The sequence below is a fragment of the Scheffersomyces spartinae genome (assembly GCF_019049425.1).
Source record: "Scheffersomyces spartinae strain ARV_011 chromosome Unknown scaffold_24, whole genome shotgun sequence".
Classification (NCBI taxonomy): Eukaryota; Fungi; Ascomycota; class Pichiomycetes; order Serinales; family Debaryomycetaceae; genus Lizanozyma; species Lizanozyma spartinae.
Genome location: NW_025065071.1, coordinates 121,464 through 146,684, shown reverse-complemented (window position 1 = coordinate 146,684; position 25,221 = coordinate 121,464). Strand labels below are relative to the sequence as shown.

Below are 25,221 nucleotides of genomic sequence, written 5' to 3'. Positions count from 1 at the left end.
TTTATGAGTTGTTGTAATGAGCTCAAACCTAAGAACCAGAGACGATGGCGGCTCCGTGTCGGAGATGGAGTCATCCTCTTCACTTATACCGTCGGAAGTAGTTGATGAAGCTTCCCAACGTACATTTGCCGTGTCGATCTTTGTGTTGATTCAAGCATGGAAACTCTTTGATCTTGTGACTATAAAAGTAGGTGAAGATACGGGGAGGGATAGTTTTTCATTTGTTGTTAAATATATCTTTGTGGATGGGCTATTTATTTGGACCCTTTCACTATTAAATATTCTGGGGCTTTCCTATGGACCAGTCCGAGCCCTTTTATATTCCGTTGTGCTATTTGCGATCTCATTAGTGGGCATTAGCAACGGGTTCACGCCATTGGCCAATGGGTTTATAGAATCAGTGGCGAAAGTAGTACGAGATCATAAGGAATTGACCATAGCTGGTGAGAGAGTAGTGGCAGAGAATGCCATTGACCTAGATTCCCATTTCAAGGGTAAGTATACGATTAACTTCTTACCTGATGCTTCTGCTAGAATGAATCCCTTTGGTTTTAATCTGTTGTGTCTTGATGGCTCTAAAACTGTGGTGAATATGCCTATTGAGTTCAATACAACCTCGGCTTTAGGAAGCTTCCAAATCCAGCGTATCACTGAAAATAACAATAAGGTGACGCTTCTAAATTATACCAAATCGGATATCACAAGGTTCCAAAAGAAAGATTATACTCATTTGAAAAAATATCCAAAATATAGAGCTGATGATGAAAGAATCTTTTATTTGGAATATCCAATCACAACCCCAGGAACGTACACTATTAAGTCAGTCACTGATGAAAATGGAATAAGTATACGAACTTATAAATCTGTGTTTAAGATTGCCCAATGTCCTCTGGTTGAATTTGTTCCTACTCATACCAACACTAATTACTGGTGTTTGGAGGATACTGCTGTGCCACAACAGCTTTCCCTTCCATTGGTTAAAGTCAAAGCTGTGTTTCCTGCTGTAGTTAAATACATTGCTACTTTAAATGGTAAACCTTACCACAAGTTTGAAACCAAAGTTGAAAATGAAAATAATGGGGAAGGTAGTGCTTCTTATACCAGAAACTTTTTGGAACAGGAGCTTTATAAACATCCTGAAATACTAGCTAAAGCTAAGCCTGGTGCCATTGAGTTTCATTTAAGTGAGATTAAAGATGGCTTAGGGGTTAGCAGAAGGTTCAATACTGCCTTGAAAGAAACCAATGTATGGCATAAATTGGTACTTAAAGGTTCAATAGGTTTGAAGCTTGTTGATAAGAGTCCTCAGGAAGATTTGATTGAAAATGGAGACAAGACTCTATTTATAGAGTCACTGAACATTGAAGATTCCGAATTCCCCATTTCAATCACTTTCCAATATGATGGTAATGGTTCAGATATACTTCTGCATAACATTACCAAGATATTCCAAACAAGAGAACAATTGAGTAAAGGAATTAACGTCAAGTCACAGGGGAAATATAATATAATAAGTGCTCTGTCGAAATTTTGTCCATGCAAATTCTCCAAAAATCAATACGTTTCTCTTGCATTAGCACAGAAAGCACATGTTAAAATTTCAGCTTCACCAGTTACGGATGCTTGTATTGGTACTCTAGGATATATTTTTGATTTTGATTTCATAGGGAAACCTCCATTTCAAGTCGACTACCAAGTTTACAGAAATCACTCCGGTACCTTATCACCTGTTTATGATTCAACTGGTTCTACAATAAGACATATCAAGACAAGCTTTAGATCGTTTAAGTTTGAATATAAACCTGAAACAGAGGGGAACTTTGTGGTCAAATTTTCCAAACTTAAAGATATGAATTATTATGCTAAACCAATACAGTTGGAAGATAAAGTAAACACTTATGAAACCTACTTTAAGAAAAAATCTCAAGTTTCATTTTCGAAATCAGGTCATGGACTGATGATTATTCGACCATGTTATAATGAAAGTGTTGATATCCCCGTATACTTCACTGGGAATGGTCCCTTCTCCTTTGCTTATTCATTGATTGATATTACTAGTGGTGAAAAATTAATTCAATCTGTTCCCGTTAAGGATGTAACTGGTGAATATGTGATTCAAACCCCGAAATTGACTAAGAGTGCTCGCTATAAGGTTGATATTCTTAATCCTGTTGATGGTGCTTCTTGTGGAGTTGTCAAACACTCCAGTGATTCAGTAATAATAGAATCCAGAGGAGAAATTCCCAAGGTATCGATTGCAGAAGATCTGAAGATAATAAAAATTGTTGAAGGTGATAGTTATAGAATCCCCTTGGATTTTCAAACCGATGTTGGTAGACAAACATCCGATTTATTGAGGTTTAAACATGTTGTTGATTCTTCTAAGATAACCTTTGGAGAATTGAAATCATCTGAAAACTTTATTGTACTGAAGGAAGGTACTTATAGTTTGGAATCATTTAGTAATGGTGGATGTAATGGTGAAATTGTGTTCCCTCAACGAAGCATTACAATTGAATACTATGAAAGACCTTCAATATCTGTTATTGCTGAGGACGTGGCATCCACACCTATTCCAGGACATTTTGAATTACATAAAGTGTGTCAAACTGGATCTCGACGGGCTACACTCAAATTCAGTGGTAGTCCACCATTTGTCATTGATTATACAGTCAAATTACCTAATGGAAAGATTGAAAGTGGATCTATGACATCTAATTCTAAATCTATGATTATTAATTTGCCCACTGAACAATTTGGGACGTATGAGCATTCGTTTACGGGGATTTTTGATTCACATTATACCAAACAGAAACAACGACTGAATCAAGATATTACCACTAATATTCGATATGAAGTACGAGCTAATCCTCTAGCGGTATTCACAAAAGACCAAAATTTCCTTCAAGTCTGTGAATCCAATTTTAAAAACAGTAAGTTGGCATTACCTATTAGCTTCACCAGTGGAGATTCACCGTTCACTGTAAGTTTTAAACTTGACAATGACAGGCAGTTCACAATTGAGAATATAGTTAAAGATATTGTGGATATAAGTGAACATGTGACTCATTTAGATGTTGGAGAGCATTTAATTGAGATGATCAACATAACTGACTCCAACGGGTGTACCAGTTCGGAACTTAGTACTAATGACAAATATGTTATTCACATCACGGAGACTCCAGATGTTGAGAGGGTTGGTATTAAGACAGATTATTGTGTTGGAGATCACGTGTACTATAATCTCAGTGGAGTCGGTCCCTTCACAGTATTCTATCGCTTTAGAGGTCAACTACAAAGAGCACAAGTGTTACATTCCTTCAGAAGACTTGCAGCCAAGGCCGGGACGTTAGAGATTGAAGCCATCACCGACTCATCCCGAGGCTCTTGTTTGGTTAATTTCACCCAGACTCCAGTGAAGTTTGAAGCCTTGAAGCTTACAGTGCATGAGCTTCCCTCGGTCGAGATCAATCAGGGTGATAACATAGTGGAGAACATCCATGAAGGGGACCAGGCGGAGATCAAGTTCACGTTCAAGGGTACCCCACCGTTTAGAGTGAAGTACATTAGAACTGTTGAAGACAAGCAGAAGAAGAGACTGGCACCCGTGGTGGTTGAAACCAAAGTCCTACAAGATATTTGGGACTATGAACATCATGAATTGGTTAATATGGAAGGTACTTATGAGGCCGTGGAGATCTATGATTCTCATTGTCATGTGATTAAACAGTAAATATATTAGTTACGACTAGTTATCATTATCATTATTATTATTACTTATTAGCGTCGTCGGGCCGTTTCTTTGTAAGTTCATTGACGATCTTACTGGCAAAGTATAGCGACAAGGTCTGTCTGTTTTCGTCGATCAATGTCTTTGTCTTTTCCTTCTGTTCCACGTCGAAATACGTGGTGTACTTTGTGTCGATCTTTCGGACGAGCTTAAGGTCCTTATTGGAGATCTGGTTGCCCATGTCGTGCGTGGTGATCTTGAAGTTGACCTTGTTGTAGGTGGTGGTGATGGTTGGATGGTGTTTCAACTCGTGGGCTGCTTGGGCTGCTTCGTTGAGGAAAAGCCATGTCTTGGCAAACGTCGGGAACTTGTAGTCTGATTCCAAGTGGGATTCATTGGTTGATTCGTTGAACACTGCCTTCCATTTGGGGCCGTTGCGGGCATTGATGTATTTGAGTTCCGACTCTATCAATTGTCTGGAGAGTCTCATGGTGGTGGAGCAGAATACACTGAGGTATATGTATCGGTTTTATACTACCGAGTATATATAGCACTGTAGAAGGAGTATAGAGCACGCTGTACTAGTCTAGTGTTTGACGGTAGTATACCGGTAGTATACTACGGTTGTGTGCGTATTTTTTTCAAAAATATAACACAACTATTTCTTTATCGATGATCTCCGGATTATACATTGTCTACTGGCCCAAAAGAGACTATGAGTTTCTGGAATGTGAATTGCTTCTCTTCCGATGTTATCGACACCATTTGCCGGCGGAGCACGTGGTTCTCGAACGGTTTGTTGAGGCCTATAAACAGTTGAAACCTGAAGGGTGTATACCGGTGCTCCTGATCAAAGGACTTAACTATATATTTTATCGAACCACCAATGATTTGATCTTCTTGGGTGTGACTCGTCAGAACATCGATGTCATGGAAACCATCTGGTTCCTCAAGAGCTTCCAGCACACATTGAGTCAATATGTGTATGAGGGACGACATCATACCACGGAGGAGTCCAACAGTTGTATTTCCAAGACAATCGAATTGGACCGTGATGTCATTATGGATAACTTCAATTTGATCTATGAATTGTTTGATGAGTGCGTGGACTTTGGCATACCGCAAATGACCAACTACAATGTGCTAAGAGAGTTCATCAAAGTGGGTGCAAACCTTCCGCAAACACCAGAGAGTCATTACTCTTCTGAGGACGACGATGATGACAATGGCGATGCTAAGAACGGCACGAAACAAAGATCACTGACGAAACTGAGTCATAATCAATCAAAACTTAATCAGACAAAGATGACTTCCTCCTCTAACATGGCGAAGAAACTTGCACTCTTTGAGATTTCAGCGTCCGTCAATCCCTCGATCTTGAGAGACGCATCTCTGAAGTATGGTTGGAGGCCCAAGGGAATCTTCTATGCTAAGAACGAAATATACGTGGATATCGTTGAAGATTGCGAGTTCCACTACGACTTACAAACCCAACGGATTAGAAAGAACGATATCTACGGAACAATTGCAGTGAAATGCTATTTATCCGGTATGCCACTTTGCAAAATTGGGTTTAATGAGTCGAATATGTCCCGAGTACATCAAGATGAAGTAGCTGCAATGTCACTCGAAGAAGAACCAGAAGGTAACCAACTCAAATCTTCAAATTTTCCTGAAGAAGAAGAAGAAGAAACAGCCATTAAAAGATCTCGGATTCCATTGGGTAATATTAATTTCCACCAATGTGTTCAATTGGAAGAGGTTATAAGTGATAATCTTATACGATTTTTACCTCCAGACGACAGATTTATCTTGCTCACATATCATGTTGAACAACAGAAACAGATCCATAAATTACCAATTGTATTGATTGAGCCCAAGTATATTGTTCATCGCAATCAAAAGACATTGGTAATTCAATGTACTTTGACTTCTAATTATTGGAAGAGATTAAAGAGTCTGAAAATGTTGGTGAAAATTCCTATTAATCCCCATTTGTTTGATCTTAAATTTGAACAAGATGATGATTTGAAATTTAAAGCCGAAATGGGTGACGTCAAGTACAATCTTGATTCTTCTGAACTCTTCTGGACTATCCATGGACTTTCAGGTAAACATAGTGTTAGAATGATGGCAGAGTTTTCATTACAAGGAGATTGTAAGCAAAGCATTACCCAAGAGAAGTTAATATCGATTTGCAATAATCGATTTGATGCTGCTGACGATGATCATCATAACCTTCACCCAGAAGACGAAATTGACGAATCTCAGCGAGAATTGGACGAGTTCTATGGGGTCAACGGGGCCCAAGTTTCTCTGTTGAAGGAAATCAAACGTAATCTTAAAAGAAGACGGCATGAATTCAATAATATTTCTATTGGATTTGAAATACCATTGATGACCTACTCGGGCTTAAAACTCACGTATCTACGAGTGGATGAAGATCAAATGAAATATACATGTTTCCCGTGGGTCAAATATACTACGATCTCCGGGTTTAAGACAACCGGGGGCAACGCCAATATTGAATCTAATTGTAATTATCGATTCAAACTTGGAATTAGATGCTTTCAATTGACAGATTAAAGGTGAATGGAGTCGGGAATGTGCTCTATATCTTTATTATCCGCCATTGGTGGTACTGACACGACCCAGATGGGCAAAGTCATCCCAATTAGGCAAAGATTTCCACACCACATCCCATCAATGCTTATCTTATCTTTAAGTAGCAAATGGGTGTTAAATAATGTTGATGTCGCTATTCGGGGTATGTTTTGGGTATAAACTTTTACACACATAACAGTTTCAAACCCATTAGCTTTCATTCGATGAACGAAATATGAGCAAAAGAAATGTGTCTGTAATCACTGACGATAAGAACACCATTAAGCCAAAGATCATCAAATCAAGAACGGGCTGTTTGACATGCAAGAAGAAACGATTGAAGTGTGATGAAGGTAAACCGTTCTGTCAGAAATGTAAGTCAAAGGGCTTCATTTGTGGTGGATATGTTACCAACTTTGTATGGAAGCCATTTGGAGAAACATGTGGAAGTGGTGGGAATGTTAATAAGAAGAAGAAATCAAAGAAAGATAGAGAAATATTGGATGTATCTGGATCAACGTCGTCATCAACAGTTATTTCCAATGACACTGATTCAACTGATGGAGCTAGGGTTCCAATGAATGATAGTATTAGAAAACATGTGGAAATGGCATCGCTCTCCATTACTGGTAAATCCATAACTGATATGGAAATTGAGCATGAATTGATTTCCAAAGGTCTAAATCCAATTCTTCATAAGATGGTGGTCAAAGAAGATCCACTGAACTCAGAAGATGATGAAGTCTTGATAGAATCCAAACCTTTGAAAAGAACTCAAAGCTTTAATCATACTAGTGATTTCCAAGAACCTTTGGCGATGAATATGCGTCGAAGTTACAGTTCAAATAATGCTGTCGCCAGTGTTATTCAAGAACTCCGAAGAACTCAAACTCGTAGGTCATCAAGAAGTGGTGGAGGTTTGGATTCTTTAGCAAATATTGCTATAGAAGAAATCTCCAAAGGGTCACCTCCTCCAATTTCTGAAATTTCAGGTACTATTAAAATGTCACCACAATCCTTTTCACCAATGGGTGATTTCATGAAGATGCCTTCACCTTCAGATTCCAAAGAGAATATTCCTCCAGCTCAAACATTCAACTTTTCTCCTCAAATATCTGCATTATTAAATTTTGCTCTTAATGATGTCAGTAATGCTACCAACAGTTACAATGGCTTAAAACTGTCGTCCGATATGCCATCTCCACTCAGTTTATCTGTTCAACAACCACAGCTTCAAATGATAACACTAGATGAACCAATAATACGAAGAAGCTCTTCAGCTTCCTCGGAGAATGCACCACCACCTTCTCCATTAAATGATGTGATTATGGCACTTTCTTCACCAAAATCATTATCACCATCATCCATATCATCTTCATTCAATTTATTCCCCTCACCAAGCACTCCAGCCAGCTTATCACTACTTGAATCAAGTGAAAACGATCAAATCTTATTTCTTTATTCCCAATACACTTGTTCAATCATGTCTATTAAAGATGGACCTAATGAAAACCCTTGGAGGAACATGATTATACCATTAGCTCCGCGATATCCATGTTTATTCAACTCCATTGCCTCAATGACTCTTTTCCATTTAGCCGGAAATTCCGATGTTGCTAGTGATAGTGCTAATCTCCGGGCCAGAGGTTATTCCTTTATGAAAAAATGTATATTGGAATTGGCCTCTAATTTGAGTAAGAACTCAATATGTGATGAAGCTCCAGAACTACCAGCAGATATAGTCTTAGCTATTTGTTTGAACTTGGCAGTTAGTGAATCTTGGAATACTCAAACTTCCTCGGGCATTGCGCATCTTAAAGGTGCCAAAAGCATGATTATCAAAGTATATTCCATGTTAAGGGAACAAAAAAATGTCCTTATAGTTAAGAAGAATGAAATTTCAAAGAACCCTGATGCCAATAATTTTGAAGAATTGGATGTGTTAATCAATGGTCATAAAAGATCATTAAAGAAGAAGTTGGTACTCTTAAATGATTCTGAGTTAGAATCAATGTTTGAAGAAGACGATTCTCCCAATAATAATAATAGTAATAATAATAATAACAGTGTTAGCATCCAAATTCCTCCAAGTGTTCAATTCTTATGCAACATATGGGTATATTTTGAAGTGTTGTGTCATATGACTTCAGATTCATCTTGTGATGTTAAAGGTGTGGATTTGGTTGCAACTATTTCTGCTAATCAAGAGATGCTCCAGTCTCGTAAGAAGAAAGCCATAGAAAAGCAACAGAATAGAATTCTGTATGGCGCCATTGATACTTCACCATCCAGTGAACTGAGCTTTGAGAGTGATAAGAATCTCTTTGAAAACTTTGACGCCTTTAATTTCGATCGTTCTGAATATGTTGATCCGTTACTAGGATGTTCACAATCACTTTTCGTGATAATGGGCAAGGTAGCTAACTTGATAAAGAAGATTCGAAAGCTGAAACCCAGTCTAACTCGGAATAGCTTATCAGTTATCACTGTGGCTACTCAATTGAGACAACAATTGATTGAATGGAAACCTACAATTACTGCCAGTATGATTTCTCAACTGGGAGCCCCTGGTGGGATATTTATCGAGTCTAAAACAAATTCAACTTGGGATTTATCTTCATGTATTGCAACTGCAGAAGCCTATAGATATGCAACATTGTTATATTTACACCAGGCAGTCCCCGAAATTCCGTCAGTGGCATCTCATAAACTAGCGGAAAAGATATTCCTTTTATTGGCTTCAATTCCTACTACTTCTCAGACATACATTATTCACATTTTCCCGTTATTGGTGGCAAGTTGTGAAGCTGAATGCGGCGAAGAAAGAGAATGGTGTCGAGATCGGTGGGTACTTTTAGCAGAGAAGATGTGGATTGGGAATATAGATAGAGCATTTGAAGTGGTGAAGGAAGTATGGAAAAGGAAAGACGATTACGAAAGAAAGAAACGTGAAGAAGATGGTTCATGGTCATTCCTTAACACCGATGATGACGATAAGACCCGAGTCTTTCTGGCCCAAATGTCTGGACTTATGACTATAATCAATAATGATGGAGGTTCCAATTGCCAGTTGGATGACATCATGGGAGGTATAAACTCAAAGATGCATTGGACTTCTGTGATGAAGGAATGGGGTTGGGAAGTTTTATTGGGGTAATAGATAAAAATTCATGTAAGTGTAAGAACTGTAGGTTATACCTTTTCACGTTTTGTCGGACTTATTCCTACCCAATTGGGAAGGTCTACGTCCGCCACTTCCCCACAGTTTTCATCACCAAAAAAGAAAAAAAAAATTATATCAGTACTCCAATCAAATCCACCACTACTCTTCTTTCTTATCAACGCCACCATGTTTAAACAATTGACTCGAGGCGGTCTTATACAGAGATACAGAAACATGAGCACGCATTCGTCCCTTATCTCGGATCCCTTCAAGCACGATCCGACCAAAGTTATCCGAGAGTCCAATCATGAGTTTGACAAGCCCCTCTTCATTTCTTTTGACTTGTTTGGTACCATTTATCACCCCAAAGTGCCTGTTCCAGAGCAATATCATGGTGTAGCACGTGATCTAGGGGTTACCCACAAATCAGTTTCTGAACTTGAAAGCCGGTTCCCCTTGGTTTTCCAAACCATGTCTGCCAAGTACCCGAACTATGGGAAGGGACAATTAGCCAATCTGGAAGCATGGTGGCTGGAATTGATAGCTGAAGTGTTTGAAATGGACCGCAGTGACCCACAGTGTCAGAAGTTGTGTGAGCAATTGGTTAAGCACTTCACTACGTCTGAGGCCTATGGTGTATATGACGATGTAGTGCCTACGTTACGTAAGCTCCAACAGGAAGGGATCAACATTGTTGCTAGTAGTAACAGCGACCCACTGTCACTCAAGATTCTTCAAAACTTGGGGTTGAACGAGTTTTTCAACGATGGCAACGTTTATTTGAGCTACAATATGGAAGCCAGGAAACCAGACAGACAATTCTACTTTCAAATGGCCAAGAATGCCATGGCTGTTCGTTACAATACCAAATTTAACGGTCAAATGCTTGAAAGGTGCTGGCACGTGGGAGACTCCGAACAAGAAGATTACATTGGAAGTATTAAAGCTGGTTGGAATGGGATACTACTCGATAGAAGCCGGACTACTGAATATTTCGATCTCGGACTCAAGAGGGCCCAAAAGGAGAAACAATATGACTACTGTTATACTTCGCAGCAACAAGAAGAGATGAGAGCGACCAGTGCATCCGCCACTCCCACTGATCCTGGGTATCGGATCTTTGCTAATAACAGGGTGGTGATGTCATCGTTGAGTAATTTGATTCCATTGTTTGGGTTGACGTAATTTTTCACCTGGCACAGACATTGCACAGCCGAACACAGCCATGATATACAAACTATATGACGGAGATGACAGATATATAGAGCTAACTATAACCAAGTCAGACGTAGTTAGACGTACACAATGCACGTCACCGATTTATTCAGATTACGTAATATATTACGTAATCCAACACCGCCCAGAGATCCATCCTAAAATAGATTCAGTGTTTTGATCCATCAAACGGTGAAGACATACCAACTGTTTCTAAGCACACTCAGTGATAAAGTGCTAATAGAATACCGAGAGTGCTGAAAAGACCGCAGACAGGCTGACTAACTGAGACAGACTGGCTGAGACGGACTGACTGACTCACTGACTGACTCACTGACAGAGGCACTGCTACTGACATAGTCACACTACTACTACTGCCACTACTTATACTGCCACTGCTAATACACTGCTATGTTGTTGTTGCCTTTTCTCTTGCTGACGGTGATGGCTGTGTCGCTTGATGTGGCGGACATGAACTCTATCTGTTCCGCAGCCAAAGCTGTGGCCAATGGTGAATGGAACTACTACGAGGGTCTACGTAAAGGGGGAACCGTTGGGATGTTCCAACCTCCATATTATTGGTGGAATGCCGGTGAAGCCTTTGGTGGGTTGTTACTGTACTACTCGTTCTGTGAACTGGATAATTCCACTTTAGAACGGATTATTTACGATGGGATGTACCATCAAGCTGGTGAAGACTTCAACTATATCCCCGCTAACCAATCGTTAGTGGAGGGGAACGATGATCAAGGGGTTTGGGGTATGACCATCATGGAAGCCGTCGAAAGAAACTTTACTGACCCTCCAGACCATAGTTGGTTGCTGATGACTCAAGCTGTGTATAACACTATGAATCTGAGATGGGATACGCTGCACTGTGGAGGGGGGTTAAGATGGCAGATCTTCACTTGGAACTCTGGATACGACTATAAGAATACCATTTCTAACGGGTGTCTCTTCCATATAGCTGCTAGACTCGGTCGATACTTAGGCAATGATACTTATGTGGAGACTGCTGATAAGGTTTATAGATGGATGGAAGACGTCGGGTTCTTACACTTTCAAGGTGACGTTTTAACTCTTTATGATGGGGCTATGATCACCAACAATTGTTCCGACCCAACCATTCATAAGTGGTCTTATTCTTATGGGATCTTTATGGCAGGGTGTGCTTATTTGTATAACGCTACAGGAGACGACATTTGGCTTACCAGAACTCAAGATATTTGGTCTGCTTCATCATATTTTTTCAATAACTCCGTGCTTACAGAAACAACTTGTGCTCCATACCATTGTAATAATGATCAACGGTCATTCAGATGTTTGTTTGCCAGATGTGCCCGTTTAACCATGCTGTTGGTTCCGGAAATGTATGATGATATTTACAAATTGATGAAAACCAGTGCTGAAGCTGCAGCTCAATCATGTTCTGGTGGGACCGATGGGGTCACGTGCGGCTTGGATTGGTCTGTACATGGTTGGGATGGAGTCTACGGTTTGGGAGAACAAATGTCGGCGTTAGAAACTATTTTAAGTATGGTGGTAGGGATTAAAAGTGTTGACTCTGCTCCGTATACTTCTACAGATGGTGGCTCCTCGGCAAGTAATCCAGAAGCTGGGTTAAATACCGTTGACCATACAAATCAAAATCAAATCACCGTCACTGGTAAAGATAAGGCCGGTGCAGGTATAATCACGGCCGTTTGTCTCGGAGTTATACTTGCGGGAGCAGTATGGATGATTCTTTAAGTCTTCTTTATATTTTTATATATTAACTGATAAGATTACTACTATACTTGTACCTCTACTTTATACTCTTTGTTATATGCAGTCCAGATGAATCCTCCTGTATACAGATTGTTTCCTGATTGTGTCCGGGTAACACCACGATTAAACTATTATCAATAGGCTTTATTCAGTATCAAACACCTTAATGTAAACATTCATTTAAAGCTATAGCTTATTGTATTATGGTGTTATTCCGAGGGATAAATAGTACTCTTGCGGACCCTAACACCGGGTTCTTGGGGGCACGCAGAAGACGGATCTTCATCCCCCCTCTGACACAGCATCCATTGTTCATCTATGGAGACGGAGAAGATCAACGGTCGTTTCTCTCCAACATCGAGACTCTGTCGGTGTTACAAGATGACAGTGAGGAGCTGGATGCCGCCAGCGTGTCGTCGTCTATGAGTTACCCGCTGGGGAGATCTTCAGTGCACACCCAAGAAGACTGGGAGTCGTTCAACAGTTGGTTAGTTGAAGAGCATCAACGAAGAAGAGATGGGGATGGGATAGACGCTGGAGCAACGGCAACTACCGGAGCAGACTCTGATGATGATTTAAAGCCCTTGATACAAAGACGTGGTAGTGTTCCGCGGAGTAACTACAGTTATTCCGAAGATGTTGATGATTTCGTCAACTTGAAAACCAGTTTCAAAATTGAGTTTGGCCGATTACTAAAGCATTCGGTGCCGTTGATCATGACCTTTATATTGGAGCATGTTTTCCTGGTGGTTTGTCTCTTGGTAGTGGGTCATTTGGGTAAGAATGAATTGGCTGCAGTCAGCTTAGCGTCCATGACAACCACCATTTCGTTTGCGGTGTTTGAAGGGATGGCTACTGCCTTGGATACGCTCTGTCCCCAGGCGTATGGTGCCGGGAACTACGAGTTGGTGAGTTTGCATGTTCAAAGGGTGACCTTGGTGTCGCTAATACTCTACATTCCCTTTGCAATTCTATGGTGGTTTTCACAGCCACTATTGAGTCTTATCATTGAGGAATTGGAAGTGGTGGAGTTGACTACTTTGTTCCTTAGAATCATGATTCTAGGTGGTCCGGCTTACATAATGTTCGAGACGGGGAAACGGTTCCTACAAGCTCAAGGCATCTTTGAAGCAGGTACCATAGTTCTTTTCATTAGTGCCCCTATTAATGTCTTGCTTTCATATGTATTGGTATGGAATCACACGATCGGCCTAGGTTATATTGGAGCACCCATAGCAACTGTGATTAACTTCTGGTTAATGGATCTTTTGTTCCTTTTATATGTGGCTTTCATCGATGGGAAACAATGTTGGTTCGGAATAGCCTCTACTACCGAATTGTTTCTGAATTGGAAGATCTTGGGGGAATTGGCTGTCCCAGGGATTGTCATGTTAGAAAGTGAATATTTGGCTTATGAAATTATGACGTTGATTGCCAGTTATTACGGAACAATTGAATTGGCTGCTCAATCTGCAGTATCTTCAATCGCTCTGATTGCTTATACTATCCCCTTTGCTGTGGGGATTGCATCATCTACAAGAATAGCCAATTTCATTGGAGGAAACAACGTGGAAGGAGCTAAAACTGCAACTAAAATCGGATTAATTTGTTCAATTTTAATCGGATTAATTAATCTCTGCATATTATATTATGCAAGTGAATATATTGCCGGATTATTTACTCAAGATCATGATGTCTTCACCCTTATAGTTAAATTGTTTAGACCATTGGTTGCATGTGTTGAGTTCCTTGACTCGATAGCTTCAGTTTCAAGTGGAATAATGAGAGCTCAAGGCTCTCAGAAAATAGGTGGATGGATTAATTTTATTTCCTATTATGGTTTTACCATGCCATTAGTCGCAATACTAAATCATTTATATCCAAGGCTACAATTATATGGCTTATGGATCAGTTTGGGCATTGGGATGTTGGTCATTGGCTTAAGTCAAGTAACGATAATCTTAACCAGTAATTGGGAAGATATCATATTGAGGGCACACTTATTTATGGATGATGATGACGATGATGGTGATTATGGTTCATGTTGATTAGTTAAGCAATTGTAGTGGCGCTACCATTAGATAGGAGATTATATCCTACTTTGAAAGAAAGCACAGTTCCATTTTTGGACATGGTTTCCAGTGTCAGGGAATGTTTGATCTTTTGAGTTATAATTTGCATGGGATTTTTGTGAATGTCTGTCTTTGTAAACGTCTGTCTTTGTAGACGTCTTTGTAGATGTCTGTTTTGTCCGCAGACATGATTTTGTCTGAATCAGGTAAACAGTTGACGTCTGGTTGACATTCCACCTTAGCGGATCAAGGTGGTTCTTTCTTTTTATCGGCGATTGATGTTTCTGATTGGTTATTAGCCACTATTGTCTGAGTAGTGTGCACACTATCACTCAGAACGGTACTGCTAATGATAGCACTCATGTAATGGTAAAGACATACTAGCATTATAGTAGTACCATACTGTAAAAGCACCATACTGTGCTACTACCGTACTATGTTACTACCAAACTGTGATAGTACTGGTAGTACTACCAATGATAGCTCTGTACTAAGCTTCACTGCTTCTCGCGGCCTGTTATCTGTCGCGCTTTTGTGCTCTTCAGGTGCTTATCGGACGGCTTTAACCATACAGGACATCCATTGATTCAGATAACGGCTTGTCACTGGGTATATAAACTGGTGAAGAATCTTCCAATGACTATCGTAACTACTTTCTCCCATCACCATAAATGAAGCTGGAAAAATCAGGGGCTCTTGAGCCTCATGTAAGTGTTGAAATCGGGGAAATCAAAAGCTATGTTTCTAATAGATCTTTAGAAGAAATGACCGATGCTAAGGCAACCAAAATCTTATCATCAGCTCAAGCTGATTTGGATATGGCAGCAGAAACTGGGTATAAACCGGAATTAAGACGGAATTTCTCTGTATTATCACTTTTGGGCGTTGGGTTCGGATTGACTAACAGTTGGTTCGGAATTTCCGCTTCGTTGATTACTTCTATTGCTTCTGGTGGTCCAATGATTGTTGTCTATGGGATTATCATTGTGGCATTGGTTTCTTCTTGTATTGCTATCACGTTATCTGAGTTGATCTCAGCTTATCCAAATGCTGGTGGTCAATACTACTGGACCATGAAATTGGCTCCAAAGAAATATGCTCCTTTTTTATCTTATTTATGTGGTGCTTTGGCATGGGCTGGTTCTGTGTTCACAAGTGCTTCAGTTACTATTGCAATTGCTTCTTCATTTATGGGGATGGTGGTGTTGGGGTCTGGCGATCCAAATAAAACAGTTAAAACTTGGCAAGTGTTTGTGGTTTATCAAGTAGCAAACTTGTTATTGGTATTCTTTAATTTATATGAAAAACCGCTTCCTGCCATTTCAAAAGGTGCCTTGGGGATCTCTTTGATTTCATTTTTCACTATTATGGTTGTAGTCTTAGCAAAGGCAGATGGGAAATTCCAATCTGCTCATTTTGTGTTTGTCCAATTCACAAATGGTACCGGTTGGAATTCAAGTGGTATTGCCTTTATTGTCGGGTTAATCAACCCCAATTGGTCGTTCTCTTGTTTGGATGCTGCAACCCATATGGCTGAAGAAATGTTAGATCCAAGACGACAAATCCCAATTGCTATCATTGGTACTGTGATTATAGGATTTGTTACCTCCTTTTCTTATTCCATTGCTATGTTCTTCTCCATTAGAAACTTGGAAGATCTTTATACTTCTAGAACCGGAGTCCCTATCATGGATATCTTCTACCAGGTTTTAGGTAGTAGAAGTGGTGCCATTGGATTGGAAATCTTAATCTTCTTAACTGCCATTGGTTGTAACATTGCTTCTCATACTTGGCAAGCAAGATTATGTTGGTCCTTTGCTAGAGATAATGGGTTACCTGGCTCTAAATATTGGAGAGCTGTTTCTTCCACAGGGGTCCCTGTAAATGCTCATCTCATGTCTTGTGCTTGGTGTGCAGTTATTGGTTGTATTTATATGGGATCTACAACTGCATACAATGCCATGGTGGTGGGTTGTATTATCTTTTTGCTCTTATCATATTTGATCCCCACTGTTTGCTTGTTGATTAAGGGGAGAAATAACATTCCTCATGGTCCATTCTGGTGTGGAACCGTGGGGTTAATCTCCAATTGTGTGCTTATCTTCTGGGCCATTTTCGCCACGGTCTTCTACTCCCTTCCTGCTGTCATGCCAGTTACCCAAAACAACATGAACTATGTTTCGGCTGTGTTTGTGGGGTACACGCTTTATTGTGTGATCTACTGGATGCTAAGGGGTAAACATCGATTCACTTATGTTGAAGAAAGAGAAGCTGGTATTCCTGATTTGACCCATGAATTGTCCCATAAATTAGAAGAATTGGAAGTGGTGTTGAGTGCAAAGGTTACCAACTTGGATACAGTACTTTCCGCTAGAAATGCTCGTCGTTATGATGGCATTGATCAGAAGATGTAAGGGTCTTTTGTTTGTATTTATTTAATTCTTGAGTGTAATTGTCTTTATAATGGCTGCAAAATGTCGCGATCGAACATTTAGACTGAGCTTATTTGTAATATACAGAGTACGTACATAGTATGTACATTGTAAGTACATGATATGTTTATGCTGTGTACGCTTTTTTGCTATACAATACGATGGCTAGGTTTCAACTTGATTAGAAGTTCATTATCCGACATAAGATATCATTGACTTCAAATATCGCGACATTTTGCCTCACATTACTATGGGAACATGAGTTATAATTCACAAAAAGTCGTCAAATTTTTCATGAAAGTCATACTTATATTTATACTCCTGATCCTAACAAAGAATTTACCAGTACTCTCTGCTACCACGGTACCCTTTTTTAACAGCGCTTGTCGTCTGTGCTACTCAGAGCTCAACTGATGTTGAATTAAGTATATCATGCTGTCAAATAGATTATGCTATCAATGCATTAATCAAGGTTTGGATTTTTAGTATTAGTTTTTGTCCAATTATCCAATTTCTGTCTAGTTAAGCTTTGTTGTCTGTATTACATTTTCTTATAAATTTTTTGTCTCCTGACTGTCTGATCATTGTCTGATCAACGTCTGTTAACTGGGTGTAATATGTCAGTCACTGTCTTGTAGCTTTCTGCTGGCTGTCTGTTCGGCGTCTGTTTAGTGTCTGGGTGATGCTGTTCAGTGTCTGCTAGCTGTCTGTGTAATGACTTTCAGTGTCAGTTCAGTGTCAGATGAGTGTCTGCTTGTTGTCTGATGATTAGGTTTGCAGCTAACCCGAGTCAAATCGGCGTCTGATAAGTATCCATTCGGCGTTTATTAGCATCTATTCGGCGTTTCAATCTCCAGGCATCTGCAACCTTTTTTGATTCTTTTCTCCAGGTGATCCGCTCAGTAGTTTTCCATATCTGAATTCTGTATATTTGCTCAATGCAAGATTTCTAATAACGGTGACTCGACACTAGAGAAAATGGCCCTTTTAATTTACTTTTTTGAAAGTCATGTTTTAATATTCTGCAATAATTTACTACTTGGGTGCAAAATAGCAACAAGGCTTGACGAGACAACAGATCAATTTAATAATAAAATTATTAGCACACACGGATATTATCAATACCAGTTATACCCCTGCACAACACACATTATAAAGTGGCCGATAACTACGCTCTACGAAAGTAAAATCGTTAATAACGCAGAATAGCGACGGCATAAATATGTGTGGTCCTCCCAGTAACATCTACTAGTTCAAAGTAAAATGTACTCGGATAGAATATATCTTGGATTCTGATCTTAAGCCCAACGTCTTTTATATAAGATTTGGTTGTCAAGCTTTCACTGGATATTTGGAGTACAATCAGTTTCCTAACACCAAAGGATAGGAATACGTTCAAAGTTAAAAGAATCCTGATGATCTATGTTGCTACGTGGTCCAGAGAATTCCTAGCCAGCTTTGCTCCGTTGCTGCTAATTATATGTTACTAATGTGTACTAAAGCAGCAGGAGTTACGGAAGACGAAGTGGATTTCGAAGTTCCTGTTGATGGCGAAGCAACAGGAGTAGTCAACATCAGCCCATTTTTACTTATATCTTTTTAACCTTACATAAGTTTGGTATATTTCAGATATAGTAAAAATATGTGACAAGTATTTATACTAGTTCATGGCCTTATCTATGGTCCTAACGTACTTACATAGTATGATATGATAAGTATACTACTCAGGATCCAGTTAATACAGTGTTACCATTGGTTAACGCACACGAGTGAAGAGCCTCTCGCTCTGGTCGCATATAAATTAAGTTTTATATCCTCGAACATATCGAAATCAATATATATATATCTTCTCTTCTTGATTCTCAGTTTGTTTGCCATCGCAAGAATTGGTTTAACTAATACCTACATATGTCCACTATTCCTGATATTGACTCTAGAGTCAATAATGAGCCAACTGCCAACTAGATATTCCAGCCCGGAATACTCCTCCTGGGGGCAAGTTAACAAATACAGTGACTTATTTCCAGTAGCAATTCTTAACGATTTCATTTTTATATTGTCATATACAACAATGGACTTCTTGCATGTAGGTAGTTTTCTATACTTTACACCTGATGAAAACATGAACATAGTGGTGAAAATAGCATTGGCATGTACGGGTTTTATTTTGATTACTCGTGCTGCTGTGATTTCCAACATGATTCCTCAAATAATAGATCAGGGGTGCTTGGTTATCCCTAGCTTGGTTTTTACAAGGTTGGTTTTTAAAAAGGGTTTAGCGAAATCTTTCTTTGTATCTGTAGTGGTTGCAAGAGCAATTTTTGTTTCATCATTCTGTGCTTCTTTACAATCAGAATTAAACCTTTCCAATGAAATAGGGTATTCCATACTGTTTAATAAGTCCCAAAGTTGGTGCCAAAATTGCTTATCCCAAATTTGGTTGCAAAATTGGGTCGCAAAAAAAAAGTTTGCGTGCTTGGTTATATTTATCTGTTTTCTTAATGAAGTAGAAAATATAGCCAATACATGTAGTCTTACAGAATTAATAAGAGAGGTCGTTCTAACGTTAGTAGAATTTGTCCATACCAGTAGCAATAATGTTAGCGGGGCATAGGTATCTAGTCAAAACCCCCCATGTTCTGACTAGCAACCAAATGGCGCTACCAAGTTGTATAAAAAGTCATGCATCCATACCTCAGTTCGATTCCCACCTAGGAAGTAGACTGATACATCTTACTGTCAAAATTATGGCGGAGGATAAGCAGAATGTATTAAATTCAACCACATGTGCAGGACGTCGTTGTCTCTCATTGCAAAGTCAAAAGCAGCTTCAATAGATCTTCCTTAACATCACCATAGTAGTGCATTTACCAAAATGATAGTCCAGCGAAAAACTACAAAAAACATCGATCAACAAACAGAGCTTCACCTTCATTATCAATACGGTGATAGTAATGTCTGAGTCCAAAGGTATGTCAAGCAGGCAGCCAATGAAAGTGACACTATTGATTTCTTATCGGCGGCTAATTGAGACTATGCAATGCAATAATAATAATACTAACATTTAAAATAGTTAAACTTCTAATAGAAGACATTGTTTGTGTGTTAACAAAGTCTGAAGGATCAGACGACATTTTGTTGACCAGTGCCATTCCAAGCGACTTTTATGTTGACGATCCGTCATTAGTAGTGTCTCTATACGCGTCATATCGTGAAGAGCACCCAGATGTCAAGTTGATCAGCATCAACGAGAAGTTCCAACAAGGTAGGTACACATCAATCTACCAACTTTATCATGATCTCAAAATCGCCGGTAGCAGTTTGATTTCCAAGTACCAAGTTGGTTCTGCTGCATATAACAATGTTGATTTCACCTTTAAGTTTGCCACAGAACTTCTTTTACGGGAATCATCAAGATTATCTATTCAGCTTGAAGAAGCTGTTAAGACAGAAGGAGATGAGACCGAACTTGAAGCTCAATTGTTTGAAGATTATAATAAAACTTCTCGTGATTATACGGTTTCAAATGGAGAAATCGTCACTTTTTTACTGCAAACAGAGATTCCACCACCACCATCTATGTCTTCAATTTATGCCCAACAACCCCAATCACCACAAAAGAAGATCCAACCTCTTTTCACGTCATTAACCGGGAAATCCGTGTTGGATTCAAGAGAAACAGTGGTTAGAGATCCTTATCAAATCTCTAGTGTAGTTCCCAATATGTTGAGCACAGTTAGACAATCTTCAAATTTAGATTCTATATCACCAGCTATTTCCCGCATATCTCCCCCTACGACTCAACCAACTACCATATTGAAGAACTACTTTCATCCTAATTGGTATACTATTAACGTCCCCACGTGGTTAACTTATAAGAGTAAGGTAATGAAACCCCCAATAGTGTCTACCTTACTTAAAAGTGAACTTAATCAACAATTGAGATTTGCATCTAAGTCAGATGAATCTCTTCGATCAATTGCACCTTCTGTGGATCTGAAAAAGGGTACCGTTGACTCATCTTTGAAGGGAAGTGTTTGGTTGCAACATTTAGGGTATGCTGAATTAAAGAAGATAAAGGATGACTATTTGAAGAGATCAAATGCTGTAAAATTGGAATCTGATAATGCTAATGCTAATAATAACAATGATAAAAACTCCACCTCTAATGCTAATGAAGAAGAAAAGGCAACAATAATTGAAGAGTCTATAGACGAAGAAAATGATATTGTTGATTATAAAGATGACGATAAGATTAACGTTGCTAACATACTTCGTTGGGATCCTGCTCAGATTGACCTTTTCAATTCAATAGAAGCCGATAGAATTGTTCTAACATCATCTGCTGGTAAGATTCAAAGATTAATTTCTCAATCGATTATACGATTAAACAAATTAAGACAAGAAAGATATTCTGAAAGTAATGCTCAAACCATTGTTCCGCCTTCCAATCTGGAAATAAAGTTATATCAGAAGGTAACCAAGTTAATTGCGTTAGTTACTGAAAGTGTTCCGCTTTCTAAACTAAATGGTGGATTATCCAAACGAATTGCTGTTTTGAAAACAGAGTATAATGGTGTTTTACCTGGTCCTCCTCCTACAGTGTCAGCTGTGCCATCTAAACCTACAAGATATGGTACTACTAGAGGTCCATACAAGAAGAAGAACAAGGGCAATTAGAATTCTAATACTAACTCTATGATATTTATATTGATGCAATTACCAAATAGATGTTTAATGCGGTGATGGTTAACCAAGTTAAAACACTTGCAATTGCCAAAGGGGTACTATTTTCAAAGGTGATGACATCAGTATTGGTGGAGTCAAGTAAAGCAGTTTGTTCAGTGTGCTCAACATTATCATTATTCACAGTAATGGTTGACTGTGTTGGAACCTTAACAGTCATATATTGCTTTGTACAAGTGAACCAAATCAACGGAGCACTCGTAACAGGCAAGAAGAAACTAAGGACCACTTGACTTGAGTTCATGATTTTAGAGACTCCTTCACGACCCATTATTAAGATGATAACTAACACTGGAATTATGGCAATAACTCTGGTGATGATTCTTCTTAACCATGGTGTTAATGTCCAGTTTATAAACCCTTCACTAACAATTTGACCGGCCATAGTACAGACTATACCCGCAGATTGACCTGAGAATAGCATTGAAAGTGCAAATATGATACCAGCCGTAGGACTAATGTAATAAGCAAGCATTTCATAAATGGATAATAAATCAGCATCTTCAGCATCAGGTTTACCGTATAAAGTTGTAGCGGCCACTATCAAGATGGCAGAATTAACAAACACAGCAATAATGAACAAGGAGATGATCAATTCTGAATAAGAATAGCTTAAGCAATACTCAATGGCCGATAATGAAGGCTTATATTTAGATAGCAAGGCAGTTGAGTCGGAGATTGACTTCCGTCTCACGTTAACAACGTAGTCATCATCATCATTATCATCTTCGTTATTAGCATTAGCTGCTGTTTCCAGTATATTCCCATGTTTTATATCGTATTCTTTAAGTCTGGGTTGGACCAAGGCAGACCCCAAATAAAGCGAATGAGGCATGACAGTGCTACCCACTATTGCACAGCTTAAGAACAAAGCTTGCTTCTCAGTAAACAAGGAAAGATTACTACGAGTGGGCAAGAACCCCTTGACTATATCACTGAACGCTCCAGGCTCGAAATGGCACTTGAATAACTCCAATACAAAGCAAATGCATGTAGCACCCACTAGCACCGACACCAATATTTCAAACGTTCTAGTCTGTTTCATAGAACCATCCTTATGATAAGCAAACAACACTATCAACACATCCAATACGGTGATAAGCACACCATAGACCAAAGGGATTCCAAAGAGAATCTGCAAGGATATTGCAGTCCCCACCACCTCTGCCAAATCCGTGGCTATAATGGCTAACTCCGCACATACATATAGTGGTAGATTAATATAGCCAGGTAATGCTAGCCGACAAAACTCTGCCAAATCAAGTCCGGTAACCGTTCCTAATTTGATACAGAGACATTGTAATATAACAGCAAATATGTTGGATAGGAATACTACGCTTAATAACGCATATTTATAAGTAGCACCTGATGAAACAGCCGTGGAGTAATTCCCGGGATCCATATACGCCACGGAGACCATGATCCCCGGCCCGATAAATGACCAGTACTTTTTGAGTACCTGTTTGGTGGACTTGAGATGCAGCATGTCGAAGAAATGGTAGTAGTAACCGAGATAGAAGTGGTGGAATTGGAGGTTACTTCAGTTATATGGTTAAAATAATTCACTAGCATGGTACTGCATGCAAACGCATTTTTATCCCGGGGAATGATCAGGTTAAGAAAACTCGTGTAGATTAAGCTCACATTATCCCTATGGAGAATATAGTGCTTAACAAAGTGACTGTTATTAAAAAGTCATTTGTATCAGTAGTAGATGTATATCATAGCATGATTTTCTATATAGGTTTATCCGGGAATAAACTGAGTACTCAAGTTTGGAGAATGTCGCATGATGACGTAAGCAAGAGTAATAAAACCAAACTACAAATATAGTATCATGTTATTATATAAACATAACAATCATATACAAGAGTCTATATGATTAGTCGAGTTTCATCCACACGTACGTGGGTTGCACGTGTTTCACGGACCATAAGATGGAACTCAACCAAACCATTGGGGTCCTCTACCATCAGAGAGTATATGAAGTTATATCAGAACCATTTCTCTAAAGATGTCATAACCAATAAACAGATTGACTCCTATTTAGCGTTGGAGAAGAATCCCGCTGGGCCCATAAAGGTCGGGATCTTATACGACGACACACAGGCGCTAGAGAACTCCAAGATAATTGAGTGTTTGTTGGCTGATCCGTTATCAGATAACAATTCCAGAATACTTGAGCAAATCTGTCAACGATCCAAACATGGAGTAATTAATACCTTCACATTTGATAATGGTGAAGTTGAACATAATACTAGTAACGAAAATGATGTTTACCGAGTTCCTTCACCGATTTTGAGTGCTAATTATCGATCACCATATATGAAGAATAACATTGTTGATATTGAATTGCTTGAGATAATCAATACGCTCCAAATTCCTCAATGTGACTTCTATATTAATGTTACTAGTGATTTACCTCGAACGCTAACCGACTACTCCAAGAAATCTCAGCTTCAAAGCTTAATTACCATTGTGGATAACGAAGAGTTCACTCCCACTTCCAATCCAGAGACCCCCTTCAGTTTAACCAATGAGGATCCTATAATCAAAGTCAACACCAAATTGAGTCTTGATGGGATAAACTTATTTTCTGAGATGCAAGCGAAAGCAGCACTAGAGTTTCTTAATGCCATGCAATCAAGTAATATCTATGAATTATTCAAGGTCATTGGCCATTTCCTGAGACCGGAACATTTACTTTTATTCTTACGTAAATCCATTGAGAATAACATTGCTTATTATAATGTGCTGCAACTGGAAATCGATCATATTTATTCCGAGATTAAATCTGTTGATATCACCAGCTTTAGTGGATCGATGCATTCAGAATTACAGGCTGAATTTATTCCAAACACAACCAAATTCTTTAGAACAAGCTTATCATGGTGGAAGTTATATTTAAAAAACGACAACGTTGAGTACTGCTTGAAAGATTACTTTGCCCAATCATTTATGCCCAAAAGTATTGAAAACTATAACTTTTTGAGAGGTCAAATCGTTTCCAAATTGGAAACTCAAAAATATGGTGATTATAATGACTTACATCCCAGTATCCATAATCCTTTAATGGTGATGAAAAATCAATTGGTTAACCAGAGAATCGAATCTGAAATCCAACCTGTGGTGTTTAAAACCCTTCTACGGGGACTCACTTATTACCAGCTCCCTATCTCCGTCATTGCCTTTTTGGGGTACCAGTACTTTGGTATCTCCGGAAATGCTTCCTTAGCATTAGGACTCTTGGGCTGGACACTTGGATTCAACCAAGTAGCGTCAACGTGGGAAAAGTTTAGCTCCAAATGGCTCCAGAACCTCTATGAAGATATAAGAATGTGTTTAGGCAAAGAGTGTATTGAGAATGGCTTGTACAAAGAACTAGCAACCAAATACAACCAAGAGATTGAGTTGTACAATCTTAAACAAGAGATATTAAAGGGGATACATGTACATAAATAATTATATTACTATTTCCATTATTGTTACTAT

At 39.0% G+C, this 25,221-nt stretch overlaps 11 protein-coding genes across 11 annotated transcripts; 9 read left to right on the top strand and 2 right to left on the bottom strand.

Annotated features, from left to right (window-relative positions):
- Positions 1-3: 3 nt before the first annotated feature.
- On the top strand, positions 4-3,733 carry POM152 (Pom152p; the record flags this gene model as incomplete). The annotated part of the gene is made up of 2 exons (XM_043193624.1): positions 4-7; positions 99-3,733. 2 exons carry the CDS (start codon positions 4-6, stop codon positions 3,731-3,733), a joined length of 3,639 nt encoding a protein of 1,212 aa, XP_043047293.1.
- A 40-nt stretch (positions 3,734-3,773) lies between these two features.
- Positions 3,774-4,220, bottom strand: PHHB (4a-hydroxytetrahydrobiopterin dehydratase; the record flags this gene model as incomplete). The annotated part of the gene is made up of 1 exon (XM_043193623.1): positions 3,774-4,220. One exon carries the CDS (start codon positions 4,218-4,220, stop codon positions 3,774-3,776), a length of 447 nt encoding a protein of 148 aa, XP_043047292.1.
- Positions 4,221-4,445: 225 nt separating this feature from the next.
- Positions 4,446-6,316, top strand: KQ657_002875 (uncharacterized protein; the record flags this gene model as incomplete). The annotated part of the gene is made up of 2 exons (XM_043193622.1): positions 4,446-4,449; positions 4,560-6,316. The coding sequence occupies 2 exons, from the start codon at positions 4,446-4,448 to the stop codon at positions 6,314-6,316; spliced, it is 1,761 nt and encodes a 586-aa protein (XP_043047291.1).
- Positions 6,317-6,569: 253 nt separating this feature from the next.
- On the top strand, positions 6,570-9,491 carry ZCF9 (Zcf9p; the record flags this gene model as incomplete). The annotated part of the gene is made up of 1 exon (XM_043193621.1): positions 6,570-9,491. One exon carries the CDS (start codon positions 6,570-6,572, stop codon positions 9,489-9,491), a length of 2,922 nt encoding a protein of 973 aa, XP_043047290.1.
- Positions 9,492-9,683: 192 nt separating this feature from the next.
- On the top strand, positions 9,684-10,682 carry KQ657_002873 (uncharacterized protein; the record flags this gene model as incomplete). Its single annotated transcript, XM_043193620.1, has 1 exon — positions 9,684-10,682. The coding sequence occupies one exon, from the start codon at positions 9,684-9,686 to the stop codon at positions 10,680-10,682; it is 999 nt and encodes a 332-aa protein (XP_043047289.1).
- Positions 10,683-11,156: 474 nt separating this feature from the next.
- Positions 11,157-12,461, top strand: DFG5 (putative mannan endo-1,6-alpha-mannosidase; the record flags this gene model as incomplete). The annotated part of the gene is made up of 1 exon (XM_043193619.1): positions 11,157-12,461. The coding sequence occupies one exon, from the start codon at positions 11,157-11,159 to the stop codon at positions 12,459-12,461; it is 1,305 nt and encodes a 434-aa protein (XP_043047288.1).
- A 221-nt stretch (positions 12,462-12,682) lies between these two features.
- Positions 12,683-14,527, top strand: KQ657_002871 (uncharacterized protein; the record flags this gene model as incomplete). Its single annotated transcript, XM_043193618.1, has 1 exon — positions 12,683-14,527. One exon carries the CDS (start codon positions 12,683-12,685, stop codon positions 14,525-14,527), a length of 1,845 nt encoding a protein of 614 aa, XP_043047287.1.
- A 695-nt stretch (positions 14,528-15,222) lies between these two features.
- KQ657_002870 (uncharacterized protein) lies at positions 15,223-16,965 on the top strand (the record flags this gene model as incomplete). Its single annotated transcript, XM_043193617.1, has 1 exon — positions 15,223-16,965. One exon carries the CDS (start codon positions 15,223-15,225, stop codon positions 16,963-16,965), a length of 1,743 nt encoding a protein of 580 aa, XP_043047286.1.
- A 2,972-nt stretch (positions 16,966-19,937) lies between these two features.
- Positions 19,938-21,663, top strand: KQ657_002869 (uncharacterized protein; the record flags this gene model as incomplete). Its single annotated transcript, XM_043193616.1, has 2 exons — positions 19,938-19,953; positions 20,057-21,663. 2 exons carry the CDS (start codon positions 19,938-19,940, stop codon positions 21,661-21,663), a joined length of 1,623 nt encoding a protein of 540 aa, XP_043047285.1.
- A 25-nt stretch (positions 21,664-21,688) lies between these two features.
- Positions 21,689-23,149, bottom strand: SMF3 (putative divalent metal ion transporter; the record flags this gene model as incomplete). The annotated part of the gene is made up of 1 exon (XM_043193615.1): positions 21,689-23,149. One exon carries the CDS (start codon positions 23,147-23,149, stop codon positions 21,689-21,691), a length of 1,461 nt encoding a protein of 486 aa, XP_043047284.1.
- A 458-nt stretch (positions 23,150-23,607) lies between these two features.
- On the top strand, positions 23,608-25,191 carry KQ657_002867 (uncharacterized protein; the record flags this gene model as incomplete). Its single annotated transcript, XM_043193614.1, has 1 exon — positions 23,608-25,191. The coding sequence occupies one exon, from the start codon at positions 23,608-23,610 to the stop codon at positions 25,189-25,191; it is 1,584 nt and encodes a 527-aa protein (XP_043047283.1).
- Positions 25,192-25,221: the final 30 nt, after the last annotated feature.